The 24963-nt window shown below is 39.4% G+C and overlaps 1 protein-coding gene across 1 annotated transcript in view; it reads left to right on the top strand.

Moving 5' to 3' along the window:
* Positions 1–2669: 2669 nt before the first annotated feature.
* ERICH3 (glutamate rich 3) overlaps positions 2670–24963 on the top strand; it is a 100075-nt gene continuing 77781 nt past the window's right edge. Inside the window, exon 1 of the mRNA XM_058538300.1 lies at positions 2670–2730. Within this exon, the coding sequence (XP_058394283.1) occupies positions 2708–2730 (23 nt within the window). The 5' untranslated portion in view covers positions 2670–2707. The remainder of the gene's footprint in view (positions 2731–24963) is intronic.

Here is a 24963-nt window from a genome sequence, read left to right as displayed (position 1 = left end):
ACTACTGGGGACATCTGGGGACTTGTTTTCCTGTGAGAAAATGAAAATGACTCTAGTGACTATTTGGTCTCTGAAATAGTTTTAGTTTTTTTCTTTTTTCATTTTCCCTATCTCCATACTAAAAATTAACATAAAAATTCCTTCTGGCTAAATTCCCAATATATTTTCACAGTGAGCATTTTCTGAAGCGAAAATTAGTAGCTTCCTTGCAGTTTTCATCAGGCATGTGAAATTGTGCAGCTCACAGGGGTGGAGAACTCAAACCTCATTTATGAATTAATACATGCTACTGAGGGTGCCTCGCTGTCTGCTGAGTGCCAGGGATTCTTTTCTACAGAATCCTGAGTATCTAAATAGTGTATTTTAATTTCCTTTCTCATTCCATGAGTGAGAGAATACCATTCTCTATTTGCACAAATGAATTAATATGTAACAACTACAACCTATATTAGATTATATTATTTACACCATTCTTAGGGGTTGGCAGCACTTGGGCAAATTATAATGTCTCTCTCTGGTGCCTCCTCCCTCCCTCCCTCCCAATTTTTATCCAGGTAAAATCTAGTTACAATGAGCATTAGGGACACCCTCAATGGGAACAAGTCAGTGGGGGTAGACAGAAAGGGGGCAGAAATGGCAGGTCCCATTTATGGCTGCACAATTATTAGCTATCTATAGGGCTTCCTCGTTTACGCATAAGATGCCACCTTCACACATCACATCTTCCTTCTTTGACAACCTCTGCCTCTTTCTGGCTCTAGCCATCTGGTCCCCAAAGCAGCCTTGACCTCAGTCTCAGTATCTAAGCTATTGAGCTAAAACTCTATTTTTCCCCCTACTGGGGTGGCTCTGGTCTTTCAGGTCAGAAAATTCTGATAGTATATATAATATGACTTCTGCAGCAATTCAGAAGAGTTACAGGAAAAGAAATGTTGTAATTGTTAAAAACACTTGTGGGCTTTGGAATCAGACAGACTTGGATTTGAATCTTGGTTTTTCCGCTTAGGAGTTATTATAGACTTCAGGCAAAATAATTACTTCTCTGAGTGTTTGTTTAGATAGCTATGAAATGGAGGAGAAAACTTACCTCATAGAGGAGAGATGAGGATTAAATGAGATAATAAACCATCAGTAAGTGCTCAATAAAAGGCTGAGGAGAGGATTTAGTAAGAACTCAATAAAATGCTACCACTTTTAAAGAGATTTTTTTTCTTTTTTCCTTCATTTATACTCAACCATTTGTTGAACTGTTGTTTGCTTCTGAGAATAGAGAAAAATTAAATAGATGTACAACATGAAATAGAGGAGTTCACGTTCAAGTAGAAAAGGCAGCCATAGACCAGTAAGTGCAGCACAGGTGGATAGTGTAATACCGAAGTATGTCCAGAGTGGGGGCCCCAGACATGGGAATCATCAACACACCTGGGGCATCAAAGAAGGTAGTATTCAACCTAAATATTGAAGGATGAATAGAAGTTTGTCAGGTAGACAAGGGTGGAAGTATGTTCCCATTAGAGGGACAGAATTCAGTGTAACAGAAGTGGAGAAAGTGGTCACAGGTACCACTGATGAAGGATGCTGGGGACAGATGACGAAGGGCCTTGAATGTCACTCGAAGGAGACTGGCCTCTGACATGGGCCTTCATGGTGTATGGGAAAGCAGAATGCCATAAATGAGGTGAGGCCCTTCCCCCTGTAAGTGTGGCTGAGCTCGAATAGAGATCCATGTAGAGCTCAGTCACCTCGGATGTGTCCAACTCGTCACTTATATGTGAAGAACTTGAGGCCAGAGATCAAGTCACCTAGCAGAAACCCTGACAAAGCAAGAATAGGACTAGGAATAGGTCCTCTGAATCCAGTGCTCTAAACGTCGTCCCCACCAAGGCTTTCTCATTTAAACCCAGGCTTCTTCATCTAAGCCCTGCATTCTACGCACTGGATTCAAACACAAGCACAATTTCAGCATGCTTTACTGGTAGCTCCGTCTTTCCCACCTTCTGAAGGTCAGAACCGTCAGCCCTGCCTGCTGGGGGTCGGGATGTCAGCTAGGAACAAGGTTGGGGTTTTCCAAGGGGCACATGAACCAACTGCAATGCCTTGAAGATGCAGAAACAAAATCAAAATCCAAAGCAGATTGAAAAAGACATCCTTCTTTCCCTTGAACTGGCAATCTAAGGGCTGTTGTACAACTGGGAACCCATGCGTCACACTGTAGCTGCTCCCTGCTCCTGTTAGCTTACGCTGAGCCGCCATCCAGCCCTTCTTCCCCAGGGCCTAGCAGGAAGCACACAGCTTCAACAGGTGTGTGTGTACGTGTGTTTGTCTGTTTTCATTTTACAGGTGCCTGGGGAACCCGCGCCCCAAGCAACAGAGCAGGGGCCCAGAAAAAAGGCTGGAAGCTTCGCTTCGCTTCCAGCTTCCCCAGGCTCCGTTCCAGCAGCGCCTGGACTTTTCCAGAACCCCTGCGCTTGATTCCCTCCTCTCTTAGCAACCGGGAGGCTGTGGATACCGCCAGCGGGTGGGGGCCCGGAGGCTGCGGGAGCCCGGGAGCTCAGGGGCGGCGGCGGCCCAGCCCAGGTGCCTGGCGCACAGGCGAGCGCAGTGCGGAGCCACCCCGCGAGCGCGACGGTCGTGGCGCCAGCGTGCACGGGGCCCCACGCGCCCACCCTCCGCACCTGCCGCGGGGTCCAAAAGGGATCCTGCAAAAATGAGCCATTCTCACCCCACTGGGTAAGTGACCACTGGGGCCGTTCCACGCCGCGGCAGGTGGCGGCTCCAGCCAGCCCCTCCTCCTCCCTCCTGCTGCGGAGGGAAGGGGCGAGAGGGGGGGGGGAGGGGGGGGGAGGGAGGGGCGGGGTGGGGGGCTGGTGAGAGGAGAGAAATAACACGGATTCTGCGTTGCAGCGAGGATGGCAGAAATCCCAGGCTTCATATCTCCTCCCTCCCCTTCCTCGCTTCTTTCACCGACCTTCGCCACTTTTGAAATTTTCACTCTGGAAGGATTAAAAAACGGATGTGAAAAACGCATACATTCAGCAGGACGTTAGCTGGGATCAAGAGCATCCTGTGGTGTGGAACAAATGTGTTTAAATGCAAAAGCAGAGGTCACGAAAATATGTGTTGGTTTGGAGATTTAGGACTGAAATAAATTCTCATTGTGGCGACTTGCATACAAAGGAGGTGTGAGTTGATTTCAAGTTGAGGGAGGTTTCCTTGTGGGGGGGGGTCCCTTATTTCAGGATTGTTAATCTGCCTAATCTCAAAAGGATCATGGGGTCCTTTAAAAATATTTTGACCAGGGAAGGTGGCGTGACACAGCAAAGAAAGGAGAGATGGAAGGAGTTGTGTGCCTGTGTGTTTACACCTGATCTCCCCGTTGCTTTGGGCGGGATGACACCTCAGAAGAAATATTTTGGCAATTATTCAATCTACTGTAGAAAGTTAACATGATCATTATTGGCTCTTGCAAAAAAAAAAGAAAGGTCTTAGTCCTTTCATTGGAAGGGAGAATATCTAATTTCCTTCTGAATTAAACAATGTAATGCATATTAGATGATTTTTTATTATGATACATCTAGTAAGTAGATAATATCCTAGTTGATCTCCCAACTACTTTGAAGATGCTTTCCTTTCAAATTGAATTTATTGCACATTTTCAAGAGCAACAAATTAGCAGAGGACAACATATTTAAGATCATTTGGAGTTTGTGATGTCTGAAATACCACATAAGTCGTTGTGCTTCAGATTTATAGTAAAACTTAAAAATTTTATTTTTTAATGAATTCTCTGAGCATAATGACATAAAGGAAAATGTTTGAAAAAACCAAAGGCATATAAGGTATCATGTTGAAAGTGAGTTTCAGAACTTTTTGGAAATTGATGTAGCTATGACTAAACAAGCTTCTTATTTTATCTCAAATTGAATTTAGTTTAGGTACTTCAAGGCTTTGATGCTGAACTCCTGTGCAATTTTAGTTAGGTGGGGGCTGTGTGGGATGTAAATGGCACTATTTTTCTACAGCTGCTGTTTGTAGACTGTCCCCATTTGGGAAAATGAATGTGTCAGTCATGGTTGTCTTCCTATGTTTTTCAAGTTTTTGGCTAAGTTAGAATCTGGTTAGACCATTTAATCATCTATTTTAAAATGTGGAAAAACCTCTAGCAGCTTATTAAATTAAGATGTCAGAAACTGAAGTGCAATTGTTCTGAAGCTCCATTAGTTCCAAGCTCATGGAAAAAAGGAAAATTTGTGATCTAGTGCAAGAGGATGCTTAATGGTACTCTTCAAGAAAGATATTAAGATGGCAACAGTAATTTTGCACTAAAATTGTAAGCTCCTGGAGGGTAGGTACCTTATCTCATTCATCTTTGTGCCCCCTGTACCTAGCACAGTGTCCCGCATAAAGTGAAGCTCAGCAGATGTTTCTTGAATGAGTAGTATGGTCCCGTGGTGCATCCAGTCTAGAGGTGGGTGTAGAATTCACATATGAAAACCATATTAGAGCTAAACATTTATCTGGTGCTTCCCATGTCTCAGGTTCTAGTCTAATGTTTTACATGAAATACCTCATTTAATCTTCCACCCACTCCACGAGGCAGGTTCTAGTCACCCTTGTTTTCATAGATAAGGAAACTGAGGACTGAGAAGTTTCTAAAGGTCTCACATGTAGGAGGGGTCGGGGCTGGAATGCAAAGAGCCTGTGGGCTTAGCCACTACACTACATTGCCTCTCGTGCTCAACAGCTGAGATGTGTGGGAGCCCTAAATATATAGAAATTCTTATCCAGATCAGACCAACATCTGACAGGTGACGGCTGTACATAACAATATAGTATTTTGATATATAATTAGAAAATAATTTTGTAGTAGTGTATATATGTATATACTTTTGTTTTAGTTCATCAAAAATAAATGAAAACAATAAACATAAGTATAACAACTCTAAATGCCTTAAAATTCACTCAAGAACCAAATTATTCAAATTGCTAAAGTTTTCCCTTAATATAAGGAGTGATTATTTTTCTTGCCTATGCTACCATTTGGAAATAATAAAAGTTTCAGTAGCAAATAAAAGGTTTCCTTAAAGCTGAGAAAGCTTTTCCATCATTACTGAAGCAGTTTGTACTTATTACATTTTAAGGATAAAGTGGTAATAAAGCGCAGTTGTACAATCAAACAAATTTTAAATCCCTGAATCTCCACCGATCCGTAAGGGATGCCCTGATGCTTTCTCTTGCTGCTTCCTTTGGAGTTCTCTGCTTACTTAATTACAGCATGCAACACTTCACGTAAAAATTGCAAAGGGCCTGTGCTGACTTTGTTCAGCTAGAGTTTGGAGTAAATAAAAATGCTCTTAAAAATGTCTGCCAAAGATTATAATAGAGACTTTGAATCTGAGCTGCATTGTAATTTGGGGGAAGTCAACTATACAATACCATTTCTGGCCCCGCCTTCTCGAATGAAATTGTTTTAGAGTGGAAAATTTCAGTTGCTAGTCCCTGTGGTTTGCTCCATCTTACCCTGAGTTGCTGTTCGTTTGTGTGTGTGTGTTTGTGGGTTGTGCACTACTCCTAGAGGAGGATTGGGGATTTTATACCCTCAGTCATGCATGAGGATAAAATGATCGGCTCTTCTGACTCCTTCAAAAGATCACCACTGGATCCGTGTGAAGTCGGCTCCCTGTGTGACATGTGCTGGGCTCTAAGTAGAGATAGTCACACTCGTCTGTAAATTTGCTTTGAGGGCTTGGAGAAATGGGAAGCGTTCTAGTTTATGACAAGATAAAAATGCAGAAGATGTTGTATGTTTGGAAACGTTGTTCCAAGGTTTAAAAGCATTTTTTGTGGTTTAGACTTAGCAATTTACACCTTTTAAATGTAAACAAGTATTTCTGTGGTGACAGAGTATACTGCAGTGTGGTATAGAGAGAATTAATGCATCCTTAGTACTCCCTGACAACTCAGTCCTCCTTCGTCAAAGGCAGAATGAAAGTGGCTGTCAGTAAAATTGTCAATTTTTGGATAGTGGATATGTGTATCCAAAAGTGACAAAAAATTATAAACCCATCATGTCATTTATAATTGGAGTGCCCATTGCGCTTTGTCTCTGCCTCCTTTTTTTTGTGATCCAATATGGTGTTTTTAATTTTTTCGAATTCAGATATTATTAACATGTAACATTATATTAGTTTCAGGCGTACAACATAGTGATTTGATATTGTACATATTGTGAAATGATCGCTGTAAATATGATCTCACTTATATGTGGAATCTAAACAAACAAACAAGCAAACAAAACTCATTGACGCAGAGAAGAGATTGGTGGTTGCCAGAGTGGGGGGGGTGGGGGGGTGAGAAAAATGGGGGAAAGTGGTCAAAAGGTACAAACTTTCAGTTAGAAAACAAGCAATTTGTAACTATGGTGGTGTTAGATGTTAACTAGACTTACTGTGGTGTCTCTGCCTTCTTAGTTAGCAAATAAGTGCAGTACTTTGTATGGCTGTAGTAGCATTCTAGTCTGTTGCTCACCACTCACTTCTACCTTCAAAATTATCTCTGTCACACAGAATTTCAGACTTGAAGTCATTAAATATTTGAATTCAAATTGGGTAGCTTCTATTCACCGTCCTGTTAAATATTAACAACTTAACTTCAAGGAGTAAATTGTTTCTGGTTAAAAGAGGTGAATTGAATGCGCTCATTTGTCTTGACTTCCTCTCTGATAATTTTGTTACCGTTTCTGCTCTTTTTTTAGTAGATATGATGTCTTCTCTTATCTTTTTAAAATAAATATGATGTCTTCTCTTATCCCTTCGATTAACAGACCTATTCACATAAGTAGATGAAAATGGAAAGAGATTTGTTATATAACAACACTCATTTCTTTGAATTCCTTCAGAATAATGTGCCAAAAAATCACATAGTGATCTATCACCAAAAAATGTTTTCGATGATCTTTCAAAGGACAACTCAATTAGGTCCTCCTTCAATCGTGTTGAAAGCAAAGGATTGGAAACTACTTGCAGTCACATTTGTTGCAATCACATGTGTTGTATCAACACCTATACGATTATCCCTTTGTTTCTCAGATGTTTTTATAAGTCCAATGCATCCTAATAAGACACCAGATGGTGAGAGGTGTGCCTTTCTTTTGTAAAAATAGAAAGATGATTATAAAAGGGAGAGTGGGGGGATCAGCATGACTGGAAGTGCGTTTCCAGGCAGATGGGTTTTAGAAGAGTACAGAGGACACTTGGTTGTCTAGAAATTGATTCCCATAAAACTATCCTTGCCTAGGTTCCCCTAGCAAAGTCTTTGGGTATCCCCAGGGTGTGCATATCCCAGTTTATAAACTTCTGGTTTAGAGAACAGGGTGCAGTCAGATGCAGTCTACTGTAGCGTTCCACTTCCTTGCTCCAAGTCTCTGCTGAGGAAAGGCATCTTTAACTGGGAGGAAAAGTGGAGACTTCCCCAACTTATGTTGATTATTAATAAATAAGTAAAAATTTTTCAGGGAGATGAGAAAATAAAACTTCTCTGACCCAATTTCAATTCTAAAATCAGCCTCAAATAAACTGGACCTGAAGTGTTTATGTATTTTTGAGACTTTGAATTTGCAAAGATATCATTTTCAATGAAAACTTCATTTTCTGGAAGATAGTGCTAAAATAATCTTTTAAACTTCAGTTACTAATTTTGGTACAGACCAAGAGAGGCAGTATGCAGATTGAGTTATTGGATCTTTCCCTCCAATGGCTTACTTACTTCCCCACGCAAATAGTTGAAAATAGTACATGCTTTGGAATGATTCCATAGATGTCTATCAGTTTAAAATAAACTGTCAAATTAGGTCGGGGTAAAATTTGTAAAAAAGAAAAAAAAAAACTGTAATTCAATGTTCTTAGTGGTTTGAAAGTCTCTGTGTCACTTTTTCCTAAACTTGAAATCCAGAAAGATATGTTATGAGTATGATTTATATTAAAAGAAAAAAGGGTAAGGAGGGCCCAGCCCCATGCAAAGGGGTTAAGTCCGGTGCACTCTGCTCTGGCAGCCCAGGTTCACATCCCAGGCGCGGACCTACACCACTCATCAGGCCATGCTGTGGCGGCGACCCATATACAAAATAGGGGAAGACTGGCAACGCATGTTAGCTCAGAGCAAATCTTCCTCACCAAAAAAAAAAAGACAAGGAAAGAGGACAATCAATTGAGTCACATTCAAAGTAAGACCCTTGGCACTACAAAAATAAAAAAAAGTGAACAGGCATATATTTTTATGCTTTCAATTAAAATCAACTATTTAAGGTAAATGTATTTGTATATAGTTACCTCATTAACTTAATTTTTTGTTTAAATGATCAACTACTGGTCCTGATTGCATTGAATAAGACTTGGGCAGTGCCCTCAAAGGAGAATTATTTGAATGTGTAGACACTGCATTTCGATTATTCCTTAGCTTTTTGCTTTGGCCTAGCTCTATGGTTCTCCAACTTCAGCATACAAAGAATTACTGAATAGTTTGGTATACACAAAACCATCTGTATTGTACTTTATGGATTTGATTAATGATTTTTAAGGATATTTTTGACCATATAGTATATTTGCATCTTGTGCTGACTAAAAAAATCAACCCGAATATAAGATAGGACTCCATTGTACCTCTGGTTTCCAGTGGAGCAGAAGCCTTTTGGTTCCTTCACTAGCCAGCTAAATCACCCTTTTCCTGCAAGAGGCCCAGTTAGGGAACACATCTTTCATTGACAACATCATTGCTGCAAATTGTTGTATCAGAAAATATATTTGGAGTAAAGTAATTCACCAAAGAGCTTGCCTTTCTGGATTAATGCTTTTCTGGAGGAAAGAGAAAAAGATGTGACAAATTCAGTAGATGCAGCTTGAAAAACCATGCCTTACTGAGATTCTGTCGGTATTAGGATTAAAAGTTCTTTGAGAATTGTCAGATCCTTGTTTTCAAGGTGAGCCACAAGAAACGTACTTTACACGTGAAGAACATTTCGAAGTGCTGATGTGTGGATCTGGATTCCTTAATAGTGCCTTGTTCTCTTGCGCGTCTCCTCTCATGCTCCCTCTTCTTCCTGTCTCCCTATCTCTCTTGTATCGTTAACTCTTTTTTGGTCTGTTGGCAAATTACTGTGAGGTGCAGTTTCTTCTTCTGCTCTGGGGACTCTCATTGGAGAGCTTCATTTTTCTCTCCTCATCCATCCCGACTATCTATATGAATGTGGTGGGATCCTGAAGGTATCTGTTCCCTTTTTTGATGGATCAGCAATGATCCCCTTCTGTTTGCCAGCACAGAAAATTCAGAATCAAAGTGTAGCAGTTTGGATTTCTGTGGGCCCAGGAAAAGGTTTCTGTGCAGCCCTTTGTTTCTTCTGTCTGAATCCATGTTACATGCTTAAATTGGTCACCTTTCTGCTTATACCTGTGTTGTGGACTGAATTGGGTTCCCCCACCCCCTAATTCATATGTTGAAGTCCTAACTCCCAGGACCTCAGATGTGATTGTATTTGGAGACAGAGTCTTTAAAGAGGTAAGTAAGGTTGAACGAGGTTGGTGGAGTGGGCCCTAAACCAACGTGACTGGTGTTCACATAAGAAGTGGAGATTAGGACACAGACACGTACACACAGAGAGAAGACCATGTGAAGATACGGGGAGAAGGTAGCCATCTAGAAGCCGAAGAGAGAAGCCTGGAACAGTTCCTTCCCTCATGACCCTCAGAAGAAACCAACCCTGCTGACACCTTGATGTTGGACTTCTAGCCTCCAGAACTGTGAGACTATAAATTTGTTTTGTTTAAGCCACCTGGTCTATCATACTTGGTTATGGCAGCTCTAGCAGTGAATACGACCTGTCTGCCCCTGCTGGTGCTCTTCATTACTTGCTCCTGCAAAAGCTGAAGATGATCTTTGTGAGAAAGGCAGGGTCACTGAAAATAAGTGATTTAACAATATGAGTGTCATGGGAAGTGGAGATTGGAAGCCGAAAGTTCAAAAGGGAGATAAAAATCAAAGCCAACAGAAAATATGATTCAAGGACTAGTGAAGAGAGTTAGTTAAGATAATAAGTCAATGATCTCCACTGGTAAGTATTAAACTTTTCTTTTGTTAAGTCTGGTTAGTAATCAAATTACTCCCTACGTCTCAGTGTCTGACACTAGTTGGGATAGAAAATTGAACATTTTAAGCTGGTGATCCATTTTTCTGTGACTGCTATTATTTTCTTATAATAGTAATAATCATTTATAAATTAATGAAAATTCTTCAGGCAAAATATTGAAGCAAGGGAACAAACAGCAGGGAACTAAACAGACAATATAAATTGCACATAGTAGTTATGAAACAGCATTAAAAACTAAGGATTTTAAATTGAATTGAATCATAGTGTTTTATAGTAGCAGTTAATTTGGCATTCTCTATATGCCATGGATTGTAATATTTCATATTTGTGAATATAATGTGGCTCTCATATTAAGAAGTTGTTGCTCTTCATAGCTTGCTCCAAGATATTTAGAGTAATATTGTTTCTGTTGTTTAGATTCAAATAAAAATAATCTCCTGTAAATTAAAATAATAGACTTAGAAGGGATCACAAATCTCTTGGTACTAAAGATACAAGTGGTTTTTTAGTTTCTTCTTTGTACTTATCTTGTATTTTGAAAATTTCTACTTTGAGCAAAAAAATACAAAGAGGAAAATAAAACTTTCTTGAAATCCTGCCATCCATAAATAATCAGAGTTAGCATTTTTGTCATTTTCTTTCTTCTCTATTTTCCTGTGGATTATTCCTGTTTTTAAGCCATAGTGTTTGAAAACCTGTTTCTAAGACTACTGTTTTCTTTTTTTTTAATGTTTTTTTTTAGGTGGGACAAGCAGTCAAGGAAGAGGTGTTTTTTTTTTTTTTTGAGGAAGATTGGCCCTGCGCTACCGTCTGTCGCCAATCTTCCTCTGTTGTACATAACAACTATGTACTTCCTAGCCCCAGTACATAGTTATATATCATAGTTGCAGAGTTGTAGCTCTTCTTTATGGGACGCCACCTCAACACAGCTTGATGAGCAGTGAGTAGGTCCGCCCCCAGGATCTGAACAGGCGAACTCTGGGCCGCCGAAGCGGAGCATGCGAGCTTAACCACTACACCACCAGGCCAGCCCCTAAGACTACTGTTTTTAAAATCACACCAGCCAGCACCATGCTTCCCTCATGGCATTCCAGTTGTCTTCATATTTCCCTTATAAACTGCAAACTCTCTGAGGGTACAAGCCACACCTCTCTACATATTTTGCTCCTCCATGTACCCCCCGGACTGTGCCCTGAACTTAGCCTAATAATTGCGGACATGTGTCTCCCATCTTAGTGAATGCTTACGATAAGTCCCAAGAGTACATTCGCTCATTCATTCAATTAATATTTGCTGAGTGCCTGCTATGTGCTAGTCGCTAAGCTACCATGTTAAGCACTTACTTTGTTCCAGAAATTCATTTGAGTTCTTGAAAAAGTCTGAATAGTGAGTTTTTAAAAAAGGTTTCAAAAGTCAGTGACCTTCATTGAGCTTTGCTGTCTTTGGGCAGCAGGGCGATTGTATTAGTTGGGAATGTGTTCAACTGCAAGTGATGGAAAACCAAACAAATAGTGGCTTAAGCCATGACAATATTTATTATTTATTTCACAAGTAATCTGGAGGTAGGTGATTCTATTTTTTTGTAATATCAGGACTTGGGTTCTTATCTCTACAATTTGCTTGGTCTTTTCCTTATGGTAGCAAGATGACTACCCTAGATTCAGGCATTCTATCTTTATAAAAGCATCCCAAACAGAAAGGAAAAAGACAGATGAAAAAAGGACTTTTTTGTCAGGGAGAAAAACATTTCCAGAACTTTCCAGCAGACTTTCCTTTATATCTCCTTGACCGGAACTGCATCAGTGGACATACCTAGCTACAAGGGAGAGAGGGAAAGAGTGTATTTGAATTTTCCAACTTCTGTGGGAGATAGGTGAGGGAGAAGGGTTTGGGAATGGCTTCTGGTAGCCAGTCAACAGTGTCCAGCGTAGTGCTCTCTGGTGATTAGCTGTCTGGCTCTGGACTTAGATAGTTTGAGTTCAGATTTGCCACATAGCTGCTGGGTGACCCTAAGCAAATTCTGTATAATCTCTCTGATTCTTGTGTTTTTCATCTTTGTGGAAGTATGTCTGCTTTGTAGGTTGTTCAGAGGATTAAATGAGATACTTAAAGACATTGAGCACAGGGCATGGCCTATAATGAGTGTTAATATGCTAACTTGGTGCCTAGTAGCCTAGGTACTAATGGTACATGTGTAAGCCCAGATTTCTGTACGAGAACTTCCATACCTAAGTCCTGAGCTGGTTGCAGATTTGGATAAATTGGATGAAGCATCCTGGAGAAATTGATTTTGGGGAAGAGTTTTGAAGGAGAGGAGAAACATAAAATAATGTATCTGAAAACATTTAAAGTAAAATGTACGCTCTCAAAACATAGTATTATAATTACAAACATCATTTCCAGAGCAATAGTGGCCCATTGTGACTTTGAATAAGTGAGAGAAGACAACATTAATTTGTTTACTATTTTGTTTATTATTTGTTTAAACAAATAAACATTGCTTATTTAGTTGGCATGTTCTTAGGAGCAGACAAGGATGCTATAAAACCAAGAGAAAGCTGGCCTGGCCTGAGAAGTCAGTACCTCAAATTCGGTTTTGTCTTTAAGTGGAACTTAAATGTCTTTAAGTGGTACTTAAACAGAAATGTCCCTTGCTCATTTTTTGGAACCTCAGATGCAGAACTAAGTGTACACACTAGGGCTTTTCTTTTTTAACTGAAAGATCTTTGCCTTCAATTCTAAGTCATAAATTAATTTCAGATTTATTTCTGTTCATCTCCTGAACCTTTATAAAAGTGAGTTTGAATATTTCTTCCCCTTGAAATCAGTAGTTTGGAATCTCTCTCTCGAACTGCCAGCAAATGACTATTTCACCACATAGAGATGATGTGGGGTTTATAAATGGTTATAGGGATTTATAAATGGTTATGACTGTTAAATTCTGCTTTCCTACAAATTTTTCTTTCCTCTCAGTCAAACATGAGGTTAGAGCTTTGACCCAGGCTGGAATCTTCTAGAAAAGGAAGTGGGTTTAGGGAGTGGGCGAGGCTGACCTCAGGCTGAAGTCTTTGAAGGGGGTTATTGAGATTCCAGTCCTCGGTGAGGAGATTAGCTCAGGGAAGAAAAAAAAGGAAAGTCTGTAGTTTGAGGGCCAAATGCAAGAGTGTGGAGCAGGAACCAGATCCCAAAGTCCTATGACAGGGAGCAAAGAAGCTGGGAGACGGGGCCCGAGGCAATCTAGGAACCGTAGTGGGGAGTGTGCACACAGGGTAGAGCATTTCAGAGGAGGCACGAACACGGATTTGAAGTGTTTGAAGGATTGAAACTGTCTGAAAATCGTCTTTCTTATTTTGTTGTGTTCTTCTAAATGAAAAAGAATGACATTCCAAAAGGAAAATCGATGTTTCATAAAAAAATTATGAGCTAAGTGTGCTGTAACTAATTTCTCTGTGCCTCACTTTCCTCTTTTGAAAAATGGAGCCAATAAATACCTTTTTTTGCAAGAATATTGGCACATAATGGGTCTCAATGAATGGCAGCTGCTGTGTAGTTATTTTGATCTTTGTGCAAAGCATATGTTGCTTGTCTTTTTAAATTTTTTCCCTTGTTTTATTTTTCCAGTTTTATTGAGATATAATTGACAAATAACACTAAGTTTAAAGTGTACAATGTGATGATTTTATATGTGTGTATATTATGAAATGATTACTACAATAAGGTTAGTTAACATATCCTAAGTCCTTAGGATTTAATTCTTAAAGTATATCAACCAAAAATACATAAAACATACAACTCAAAATAAGCAGAGATATGCAAAACCAATTGGGAGGGAAGACAAGGAACGTATTTCCAGTCCATAAATCACTTCATTGTTTAGTCAAGCTAATTTATTTTAAATGGTAACCTGTTCTTAAATTCATGAATTTTTACAAAGAAAATTAGCACTCACCCATCTATTCATAATCCAAAAAATAAGGTTGCCCCTTTAAAGAAACCATGATCTGGAGAACTGGGAAGTGTAATAAGAATGGAAACTCTGACCAGAGCATTTGTACTTCTCCAGCATACTTATTCTTCTCTAATTTGAGAATTCAGGACAAACTCAGGAAACTGCATCATTACTTTGACATTGACAAATGGTAAAAGGATTGGTGAAAATATTACAGATATTTTTTTAATGATCGATCATTTAAAATTTAGTCGACCACTTTAACCTTTGACCAGATGTCCTGACTATTTTAAATCTCACTCCTGCACATCAGAATTACATTTTACGAGAATGAGAAGATTTTCAAAGAGGTTGATTATGTTACCCTTCCCCACCTAACACACACGGCAATTTTATTGGTGTTGATCTCTTTGGTGGCTGTGTTTTTTTAAAATTTTAAGTGGGCTCTTTGTACCTATAAGAGATTGTATTCTAAGATCAAGTGTAAATAAGGAGTGATCAGATTTCCAAACCAACACAGCCCTCTAAGCCTATTTGACATATAATGGGTAACTGACTTCATTGACAGTGTAATAACACTATTAGAACTTGACTCCCTTTTGTTGTACTAATTCTGTGGTAAATAACTAACAAGTTTCAACTTGAGTACCAGGAATTTGTGATCTCTCTCTCCAGGACATTTTGTGTATGTTGTTCCCTCTTCTTAGCAGGAGTCTGGACAGAACCTCTGCTCCCATCATCACCCATCCATGTTTTACTCTCTCCCTCAACACTTGACTTGTCATTCGGGACCCAGTTCAGATTTCAGTTCTTCTGGGATACCCCTCCTGTGTGGGCATAGTTCATTTATTTGTGAAATGGGATGAAAACCTGACATATAGGATGTTTTGAAGATTAAATGAGATCATGTGTGCTGGGCACAATAAACGGCAGCTGTTATGATTGTAGCACACCAGACTGTCCTGCCCTTGTTTCCTTGTTGGATGGTAAGTACATTGAGGGCAGGGGCTGTGCTTATACAGCTTTGTAAACTTACAACAGCAGAGGGCCTGTTACCTGGCAAGTACTCTGTATTTCGTTTCACAAAATAATTGTATCAATCTCCTTCATGTCTGGCAGCAGGTGTGCTGACCACCCCCTTCTCAGTTTTATCCTCTGGCCTTTGAAACACAGTGGGTTCCTCCATGCTTCCCATGGGAGCTCTGGAAGTGTGTATGTGTGTGCATGTGTGTGCATGCAATGAGGGTGAAAACAAGAGCTCCACCTATAGCAGAAGGAGAGTCTGGCAGGAGGACAGAGTAAAGATAGAGACCATGGTGCTCTCTCATCCCTGGGCCTTTGTATGTGATAACCCCTCTTCCTAGAACAATCCTGATGTAAGTTCTCTCACCTCCCCCTCACATGGCTTGACACTTACTAGGTTTCCTTCTACTGGCTCAGATTTCACTTCATTCCTGATTTTTTTATTTGTCCCCCTACTCTCAAGTCTCCTTGTTGTACCTCCTCTGTGATCCCAAAGCATGGTGTGTTTACCCTTTTCAGAGCATGAGTAAATGTATATGTGACTGATTTAAGATGAAGCATTGCTAAACACTACAGCAACTAATGGTGCTGCACGCTGTACGAAGTGCTTGATTGCATCTTATTTGATCCTTAACAGAAGCTCTATGGGTGAGGCAATGTTATTTCCCCCCTTTTACAGATGAGGAAACTGACGATAGCAGTGATTAAACAACTTGTTGAAACTCATAGAGTAAAAGTGGCAATAAAAGACTTAAATTAGATCTTTCTGATTCCAGAGGGTGGAGGTAAGTGGACAACTCGCTGGTTTACATGGTCTCGAAAAGGATTAGAAACAGCATGACTTTTTTGAAAGAGCCAACTGTTGTGCAACTATCTTAAACTTTGGTGAACATAAATGACAGGCATTTAACAGAAATTATTTAGTATAATTTTAATTTTTTTTCTCATATGATGTACTCAATGACACATTTGGAAAACACAGCACCATTTTTTGCCAAGTGCACAGCTGCTGGTAGGACCTACCCATTAGGAATTTGTTGATTGTTCATTGATAGGTCAGCCTCATGCCTAGAGTTGTCTACATGGTTATCACTGGCCCAGCAGAAGGGCTGAACATTAAACGTGAAGATAAAACTGGTTTTGGGAAATAGGAGCATCTAGAAGCACATAGAATCAAAGGTCAAACTTCTTGTAGTAAATTTGAATTTTGTTCAGAAGTAGTTTGAATGAGAGTTGCCACGGAAATTTTCAGATTGGATTATGAGAAGGGATAAAAGGGGGCTTCTCAAATGTAAATTGGCTATGACATCAAGGAGTGGCAATACTTGTACTACTTGGTGACATTTTGTATCCTAACTTTAATTATTGTGGTAAAGCAAATAGGATCTTTATGAAATAGAGACGATAAGTACCTCCTTCTTGGATTTCAGAAAGCATTCTCTGCTCCCCAAGTCACCTCTTTGACTTGAGTTTCTGATTCCTGATTCATAATCAGAGCTTATGCCCTAGAATTAAGCGTTTGATTCTGTCAGAATATAAATATCCCTGCAAGAGAGAATGCTTTGCTCTGATTGACACAGAGAGACACCACCCAGATCCCCCTTCTAGGAAGGACTTGCCACCCATGTGTGGAGATGTGGTCTGTAGATCCTCCAGCTGTCAGCACCTTCAAGGTCTGCCTTAGCTCCCGAGTACCACCTTGTCCAAGGTCACGCCCTTCCTGGACAGCCCTCATTGGTGACTGAGCATGGAGGGTTATAAAGGCTCGGCCATTTCAGATGTGCTGGACAACTCTGAGGAGCAATACGTGCTGTCGAGTTCGCTGCCAGGTTGGTCAAGGCTGTGCTTGGTCTGTGTGCAGTTTGACTTCTCCCCTGCTCAATCCTGCTTCCACTTTCTTCCTTTCACAGGTGTTGGTCCCTAATGAACATCTTGCACCTAAACTGCATTTCAGCATGTGTACTGAACAATTCTGACAATTGCTTTCTCGAGAGTAGCTGAATATGGAAAAAGAGGCCGAGGAGGCAGGGGCAAGAGGAGGAAGAATCTGGTGATGCCAGCTGGTACTATGTGCAGAAGGATTGTCGTTTAGGAGTGAGAAAGCACACAGGAAAGGAAGGTTGGGTGTGTGCAGAGCAATCTTTACGTACTTATTAATTTTGCATAAGCCATCTCTGGATATCAGAATACGTAAGTGGAATAACATGGAGGTTTTTCAGATCCTCTCCAAAAGACTGCAATTTTCTGACTTGTTTACTCAAAATGCATCTTGACAACTAGATAAGAATTTGAGGATCTACAAAGGGAACAATATTTGTTTATTTGTACATTCAAAAAATATGTTCTAGGCATTGTTTTGTGTAACTGGAATACTAGGCCCTAGTGAACAGGACAAAGCTAATATTCTCATGGAGTTTATAATATAGAGAAACGATAATTAAGGAACCAGGCTTTCTAACTTCAAAAAGATAGTGCTCACACTTATATGAGCCTCTCCCTAAGAGGATAATGATTAACGAATTTTTGAGGAACAAATAAGGAGTAATAGATTTTAAGCATAACCTCCACAAGGAAGGTTTTTCTGCCGATGGGGGAGATTAAATATGGGAAGAAATGACTCATGCTGAAAATCTTTAAGAAGTAGTTGGTTTTACCACCATAGTATTATTTCAGTTCAGGTTTAATTGATGATGGGGGCGGGAGGCATACACTCAATGATAACTTCCTACATTCATTGAGCATTGACTATGTGCTAGGTAAATTGCTAAGTGCTTTATACATATTGACTCATTTTTTTCTTTTTGCTGAGAAAGATTAGCCCTGAGCTAACATCTGTGCCAATCTTCCTCCACTTTGTATATGGGATGCCTCCATAGCATGGCTTGATGAGCGGTGTGTAGGTCTGGGCCCAAGATCTGAACCTGCAAACCCCGGGTCGCTGAAGCAGAGCACGCAAACTTAACCACTATGCCACTGGGCCAACCCCCATATGGACTCGTTTAATGCCCTAAATGACTTTCTGAAATAGCACTGTTACTATTCCTGTTTTCAGAGGAAGATATAGGGTGCAGGGACATTAAGTACCTTGCCCCTGGTTGCTAATCTAGTTAAGATTCAAACTCAAAGAATTGGACTTGAGGGATCAAACTCTCAACTGCCATACTCTGCCTCCTCAAGACACAGCCAGCAGATTTTGGTGTTAAAAGGAGTGTTAGAATGATCTAGTCATGCCATTTTCCTCCTTAAAACCATCCACTGCTGTCACAAAACCATCCAGTCCCAGGAGCATTGGGAAGACCATCTTACAGGCCACTCCTTTGATTTTTAAACAATTTTCCTTTTACTGAGCCCAAATCTCCTCCCTGTAATTTCACTCCTCGTTTGTGATGATCCTGCCTTCTTAGTATCTTTCTTGGGTCACCCATTCCCTTATCTGACCCCTACATGTCTTTCCTTTTCCAGGCTGAGCTCTATGGGACCACTGACTGTACCTCATAGAACACAGTCCAGTTTAGTGGTTAAAGCAGAACAGTACCTGATTTGAATCCTGGATCTGCCTTTAACTAGTTGTGAGCTAGTTATCTAACCGCTCTACACGTCAGTTCATTCATCTGTGAAGAGAGAGGATAATAGTACTTTGTAGGGTTGTTTTGAGAATTAAAATATATAGTGCATGTTATATACAGTGTTTATTGCGTGCACTATGAAAAAATTAAGTGATCAATAAATACTAGTGGTGAAAATTATTGGTTTCTAGAACTTTCTCTCCTGTCACCTTTCCTCCAAACAGCCTCATTATCTCCCCTAGTTTGGATACTATTTTTCTAATGATGCACATGTTTTTAAGTGGCCATAATTTTTTTTTTCTGTTCAAAGACATAAAATTCTTAAGTCTCTAGAGAAGAGCTTAGGAGGCTCAAACTGCATCTGATAGGGAACTGGTCAACCTTAGTGGGTCCCAGGCCTGCTGACACCCCAGGCACTGTTTTCCTATTGCCTCATCTGTGAACACTGCAAAACTCGCTTGCCAGCAGTCAACACAGTTGGAGACTAGTTTTGTTTTTACTAGTCACTTCAAACGATCACATTCGGGCTATAAATAAAATAATATTATGGTTTTCATCTGGCTGCGTCATTAGAATAAGCTGAGAGAAATTGTAAATCAATATTTAGCATAATTGTTGAGATCTGGTGGGTTTGGACGCAAATAAAAAAGAATGAAGAATGTAATATAAAATCATTTATATAATATCAGTTCAATCACCCTCTATAAAGTGGCAGGCAGCAGAGCCTCATGGTCTGATTTTAGTTGGCAAACAGTTCTCTTATCAAGAGTTGGAAAATAATTGACCTTTATGTCAATTGCTCTTCAGTATTGGTCTTCAAGTTTTCTCAAAAGGTTTTTTTTTTCTTCTTCCCTGGGAACTTTTTCTTCTAAAGCAATGTGGTAGCACCCTGCAAAGGCACTTATTTGACAAAAACAAGACAACAAACTAACATTGTCAGCCACGATCATCCACACTGAGCACTCTGCGTTTTTAAAAAAGCCAGAATACGTATAGCACGCTTTTGAACCTATTTTGTTATAGACTCTTTTCAGTTATCCTGAAGCAGAAGAAAGTTTATGATCCTTACCCATGGATTTTTTGAAAGAATATGTGTTGAGGAATTTGACCAATATGCTTTGTTTCCATTAACTGATTTATTCATCCATTCAACAAATATTGGCTGGGGGTTTACTGTGGGCATAGTGCCATACTACGGCTTGTAAGAGGGAGACGGAGGAATCTTATATGAATCTAAAGCGAGGGATTAAACATGCTTGAAAGAAATTCTGGTGGAAGGTAGTGAGACAGGGACCCTAGAAAAGGGATAGGTACAATTCTGTGGGAATTCCTGTGACATTCTGGCATCTTCTTTTTAAGCCCTTTGATCTGAGTTTACGATGAACCATGCCTACTTTTAGAACCTCAGTTTCCTGAATATAAAATGAGGGAGTTGGCTAGACCTCATGTGGTCATTTCCACATATGAATTTCTATAATCCAATGATATAGCAGCTCCAGGTAAAGACATTTCCAGAGCAGTCAACTTAGATCATCCACTTCAGGAAGGAGTCACAGCATTTTGCCTCATGGTGATCATTATAAACGGAAGAAGATTGAAGTCTCCAGGGTCATGCATCTTGTAAGGGGTAGAATTAGAATTTGACCTCAAGCCTTCTGGCTCCAAATCCCATCCTTTTTTTATCTCATCAAATTTATTTTGGGCAGGAAGTGTTTGATATAGATTTATTTGCCTTAAGTAATTACAGGAAAATCATTGCACCTCTCAAGAGTTAAGGTGTCTAGTCACATATTTCCTAAATTTCTCACTCCTAAATAACAGACATACAATTTTTAGTGATGGAAGGCTAAATATTTTAATTTTTAAAAATTTTTCTGGTTATTTTGCTGCTTTCAGATATTTTGAGGGGGAAGTTGTTTCAATTTAGATTTTATTAACTTCTTTGCTAAGAGTCTTGCTGAGATTCAAAGTTTTAGACTTGGTTGGGTGGCTTGAGTGTGATGACTTTCTTCATAGAACTGGAACTCAGTGGATTCTTGCAAATCTTTTCTGATGGACAGTGAGAGAAGCACGTGGTCAGGAGACAGAGCTCCGTTGCTTGTGAGTTATAACGTAATGGCAATCACACCACAATATCCTATGATTTGTTTAACTTGTCTTCCCAATGCAAGGACTTGATATGTGCGTTGCAGAAACATTTTATCTGTCTGTCATTGCTAGAAGCCTGCCTTTGCAGTGGAGGTTTGATGTAGGCCCTCCTTGAACACTATCAAACTCTCTACAAATTGCAGATTTAGTGACCTCTGAAATGCAAAGTACCTCTCCATTAGGCTTTTCAACGTTAGTAATAAAACTGTGCTCATTCACCTAAGTCCCACTTGATTCTGTTGAGCATGAAATGGTGTAACCAGTTTTTCCAGATTGGTAGGTGAGTTGAACTTTTCCGTTTGTGACAATGTAAAGAGATATCGTGCATAAAATTTTTTGATTGAAATGCTGCTGAAAAATGTCAATGTATTTGCTAGAGTCCTTATGTTCTTTTTGTTAGGGATAGGAAGTAGTTGAACAGGTATATGAGCCCCTTTGGTCAAATATTGCATACAAAAGATGAATTTCTGCATTAAAAGTATGCAAAGCATACTTCTGTATGTTGAATCATAAAATGAATCATTTTATTAATGCCCTATGATATACCTTTCTACTTACTTTTTAAATTTAGTCAGTGGTGTGCTGGTAAACTGGCTTTTTAAAAAGAAAAAAGAGCCCTGATTTGTAGTGTTTGCCATTTCTATGGTGTAAACACTCCCACGATTGCCAATTTCAAGCTAACAATGGCTAGTATGAGCCAGCTCCAACACACCACTGTTATTGCTTTTTTAAATATACTTTTTATATGCTTTCTAATTGTTTTACGCATAAAATCCTTTTCTCTAATCTCATTTTGAGGTTCTTAATGGTAGGGACCCTGCCATATTCTTGTGTATGCCTTCTTTTTCCTCTTCCTGGGTGTAGTAGTAAGCACGTGCAGTAGTAAGCATGGATGGTAACCTATTTCATCAATACTAAGATGATTTTTTCACATTTTAACATTACTGATATCATTTGCTGCTTATAATCAATGGCATGTCATAGTGTAATTGGCAAAATTTTCTTCTTTCTTAGTGTTTCATATAATATTTATTTGAATTTAATGAGATATATTAAGTGCTGAATAAATGGTGTTTGACATGAGTACAATTACATCCTGTGGACTAATCTGTCTTTTCACCCATTAGATTCACCTAAAGCTAGTTACCTCTATACTGCTATCCTTATGGGAAAAAAATGTAAATTGTTTGAAAGTGCTCATATTTGGCACATCAAAATTAGGCCAGCAAGGTAGGCTCCAGCTTGTTGTGTACATCCTGGTGTGGTACCAAGAACTGCCTTCCTCCATCTGGGAAGTATCCTTTCTGAAAGTGAGGATCACTGGCATGATTGATCATTGGACGATATATGTTATAGCCCAATCCTCATGACCTTCAGTGTCCAATGTTTCTGCTCCCTGGCATCTGGCATATAGGAAAAACCTTATGATAGGCAGAATAATGGTCTCTCAAAGATGCCCATGTCTCAGTCCTCAGAACATGTGAATATGTTACTTTACATGGCAAGGGGAAATTAAGGTTGCAGATGGGATTAAGGTTGCTAATCAGCTGACCTTAAAGTTAGAAGATTATTCCGGATTGATCTGGGTGGACCCAATGTAAGTAATCACCGGGGTCCGTATATGAACAAGAGGGATGCAGAAGAGCCAGAACCAGAGAGAAGGCATCATGAGAAAGACTTGATCGGCCATTGCTGACTTGGGCAGTGGAAGGGGGCCAGGAGCCAGGGAATGTGGGCAGCCTCTAGACCGTGGAAAAGAAAAGAAAAAGGATTCTTCCTGAGGGCCTCCACAAGGAATGCAGCCCTGCTGACACTTTGATTTTAGCCCAGTGAGACCCATTTTGAACTTCTGACCTCCAGAACTATAAGATAATGAATTTGTGTTGTTTAAAGTACTAGTGTGTGGTACTTTGGTACAGCAGCAATAGTAAACTAATACAAACTGCATTAATTCAGATGGGCTAAGTCACAATTTGAGCTAAATAAAACTGATTGTGTCAAAATTATTCTTTATATTCTCTCTGAACAAGTTTGCTAAGAAAATTTGTAGTGTAAATTGGATTGCAGAAATATATATATTTAACAAAATAAGATGATTTAAAGATTTCAGTACATTGTTTTTATGCTAATGATATGGCTAATTATAAATGAAAGTTATGTATTTGTTAATTTTTCTCTATAAGAATGTTCATTTAAAATTTTCCTATCTCTATACTGGGAAATTATTGAAACTACATTTCCCTGTGAATATTTCGTGATTCATATTCTTCCATCAATATACTTAGCATCCCGGTCCCCACCTTAGCAAGCCCTTGTGAGGAGTGTTTCACTGTGATTTGGTGAATGTTACCAGGAACAAGCTTTAGGTTATACGGTCTTGGGCAATTGACTTAAACTAAGGCTTGTTTTCGTTATCCACAAAATGGGGACAATTATGCCTTCTGTTACGTACTACAGGTTTGTGTCTCCCTCAAATTCGTGTGTTGAAACCACAGTCCCCAATGAGATAGTATTTGGAGATGGGGCTTTGGGGAAGTAGGTCATGAGAGTGGAGCCCATGATGGGATTAGTGCCCTTATAAGAAGAGACACAAGAGAGAGCTTGCCTCTCTGTCAACACAATGAGAAGATGGCTGTCTGTACACCAGGAAGAGGGCCTTCACCAAGAACCTGACCATGCTGGCACCCTGACCTTAGACTTCCAGCCTCCAGAACTGTGAGAACTAAATGTTTGTTTTTTATGCCACCCAGTCTATTCTGTTACAGAGCCTGAACTGACTAAGAAATTGGTACCAAGAAGTGGAATGCTACTATAACAAATACCTACAAATGGGGAAGCAGCTTTGAAACTGGTAATGGGCAAAGACTGGAAAAGTTTTGAGGTGCAATAACTTTTTTTTCCAGCTTTATTGAGATATAATTGACATATAACACTATATAAGTTTAAGGTGGGCAACATGATGATTTGATACACATATATATATTATGAAATGATTACCACAATAAAGTTATTTAACACATCCATCGCCTCATGTAATTACCTTTTTTTTTTTTGCTATGGTGAGAACATTAAAATCTACTCTTTTAGCAGCTTTCAAGTGTATAATATAATATTGTTAACTATAGTTACCATGCTGTACATTAGACCCCCAGAACTTATTCATCTTATAACTGGAGATTTGTACCCTTTCACCAACATCTCTCCATTTCCCCCATTCCCTAGCCCCTGGCAACCACCATTCTACTCTCTATTTCTGTGAGTTTGGCTTTTTTAGATTCCACATGTAAGTGGGATCATACAGTATTTTTCTTTATCTGACTTATTTCACTTAGAATAATGCCCTCAAGATCCATCCATGTTATCACCAATGGCAGGATTTCCTTTTTTTATGGCTGAATAATATTCCTGTGTGTGTGTGTGTGTGTGTGTGTATCTCGCATCATATCATATATCATATCATCATCATATCATATCACACATATCATATATATATCACATTTTTTTTTATCCATTCATCCATTGATGGACACTTAGGTTGTTTCCACATCTTGGCTATTGTGAATAATTCTACAATGAACATGGGGTGCAGATATCTCTTTGAGATCATGATTACATTTCTTTTGGATATATATCCAGAAGTGGGATTGCTGAATCGTATGGGAGTTCTATTTTAATTGTTTGAGAAACTTTCATACTGTTTTCCATAGTAGTTGTACCAGTTTACATTCCCACCAATAGTGCACAAGCGTTCGCTTTTCTCCACATCCTCACCAACACTTCTGTCTTGTCTTTTTGATAATAGCCATCCTAACAGGTGTGAGGTGATATCTCATTGTGGTTTTGATTTGCATTTCCCTTATGATTAGTGATGTTGAGCATCTTTTCATGTACCTGTTGGCCATTTGTATGTCTTCTTTGAAAAAATGTCTATTCAGATCCTCTCCCTATTTTTAAATCAGATTATTTGGGGGTTTCTTTTTTTGCTATTGAGTTTATCAGTTGCTTATATATTTTAGATATTATCCCCTTATCAGATATATGGTTCGCAAATATTTTCTTGTGAAAGGACTTTTAAAGGTGATTCTGGTGAGTGTTTGCAAAGAAAAGAGCTAGAGAGAAAGCTTCCTTCTTCTTAGAGA

This window comes from Diceros bicornis, chromosome 4, assembly GCF_020826845.1.
Source record: "Diceros bicornis minor isolate mBicDic1 chromosome 4, mDicBic1.mat.cur, whole genome shotgun sequence".
NCBI classification, from domain to species: Eukaryota; Metazoa; Chordata; class Mammalia; order Perissodactyla; family Rhinocerotidae; genus Diceros; species Diceros bicornis.
Note: the sequence above shows the minus strand (reverse complement) of the source record. Positions and strands in the feature narration are given on the sequence as shown.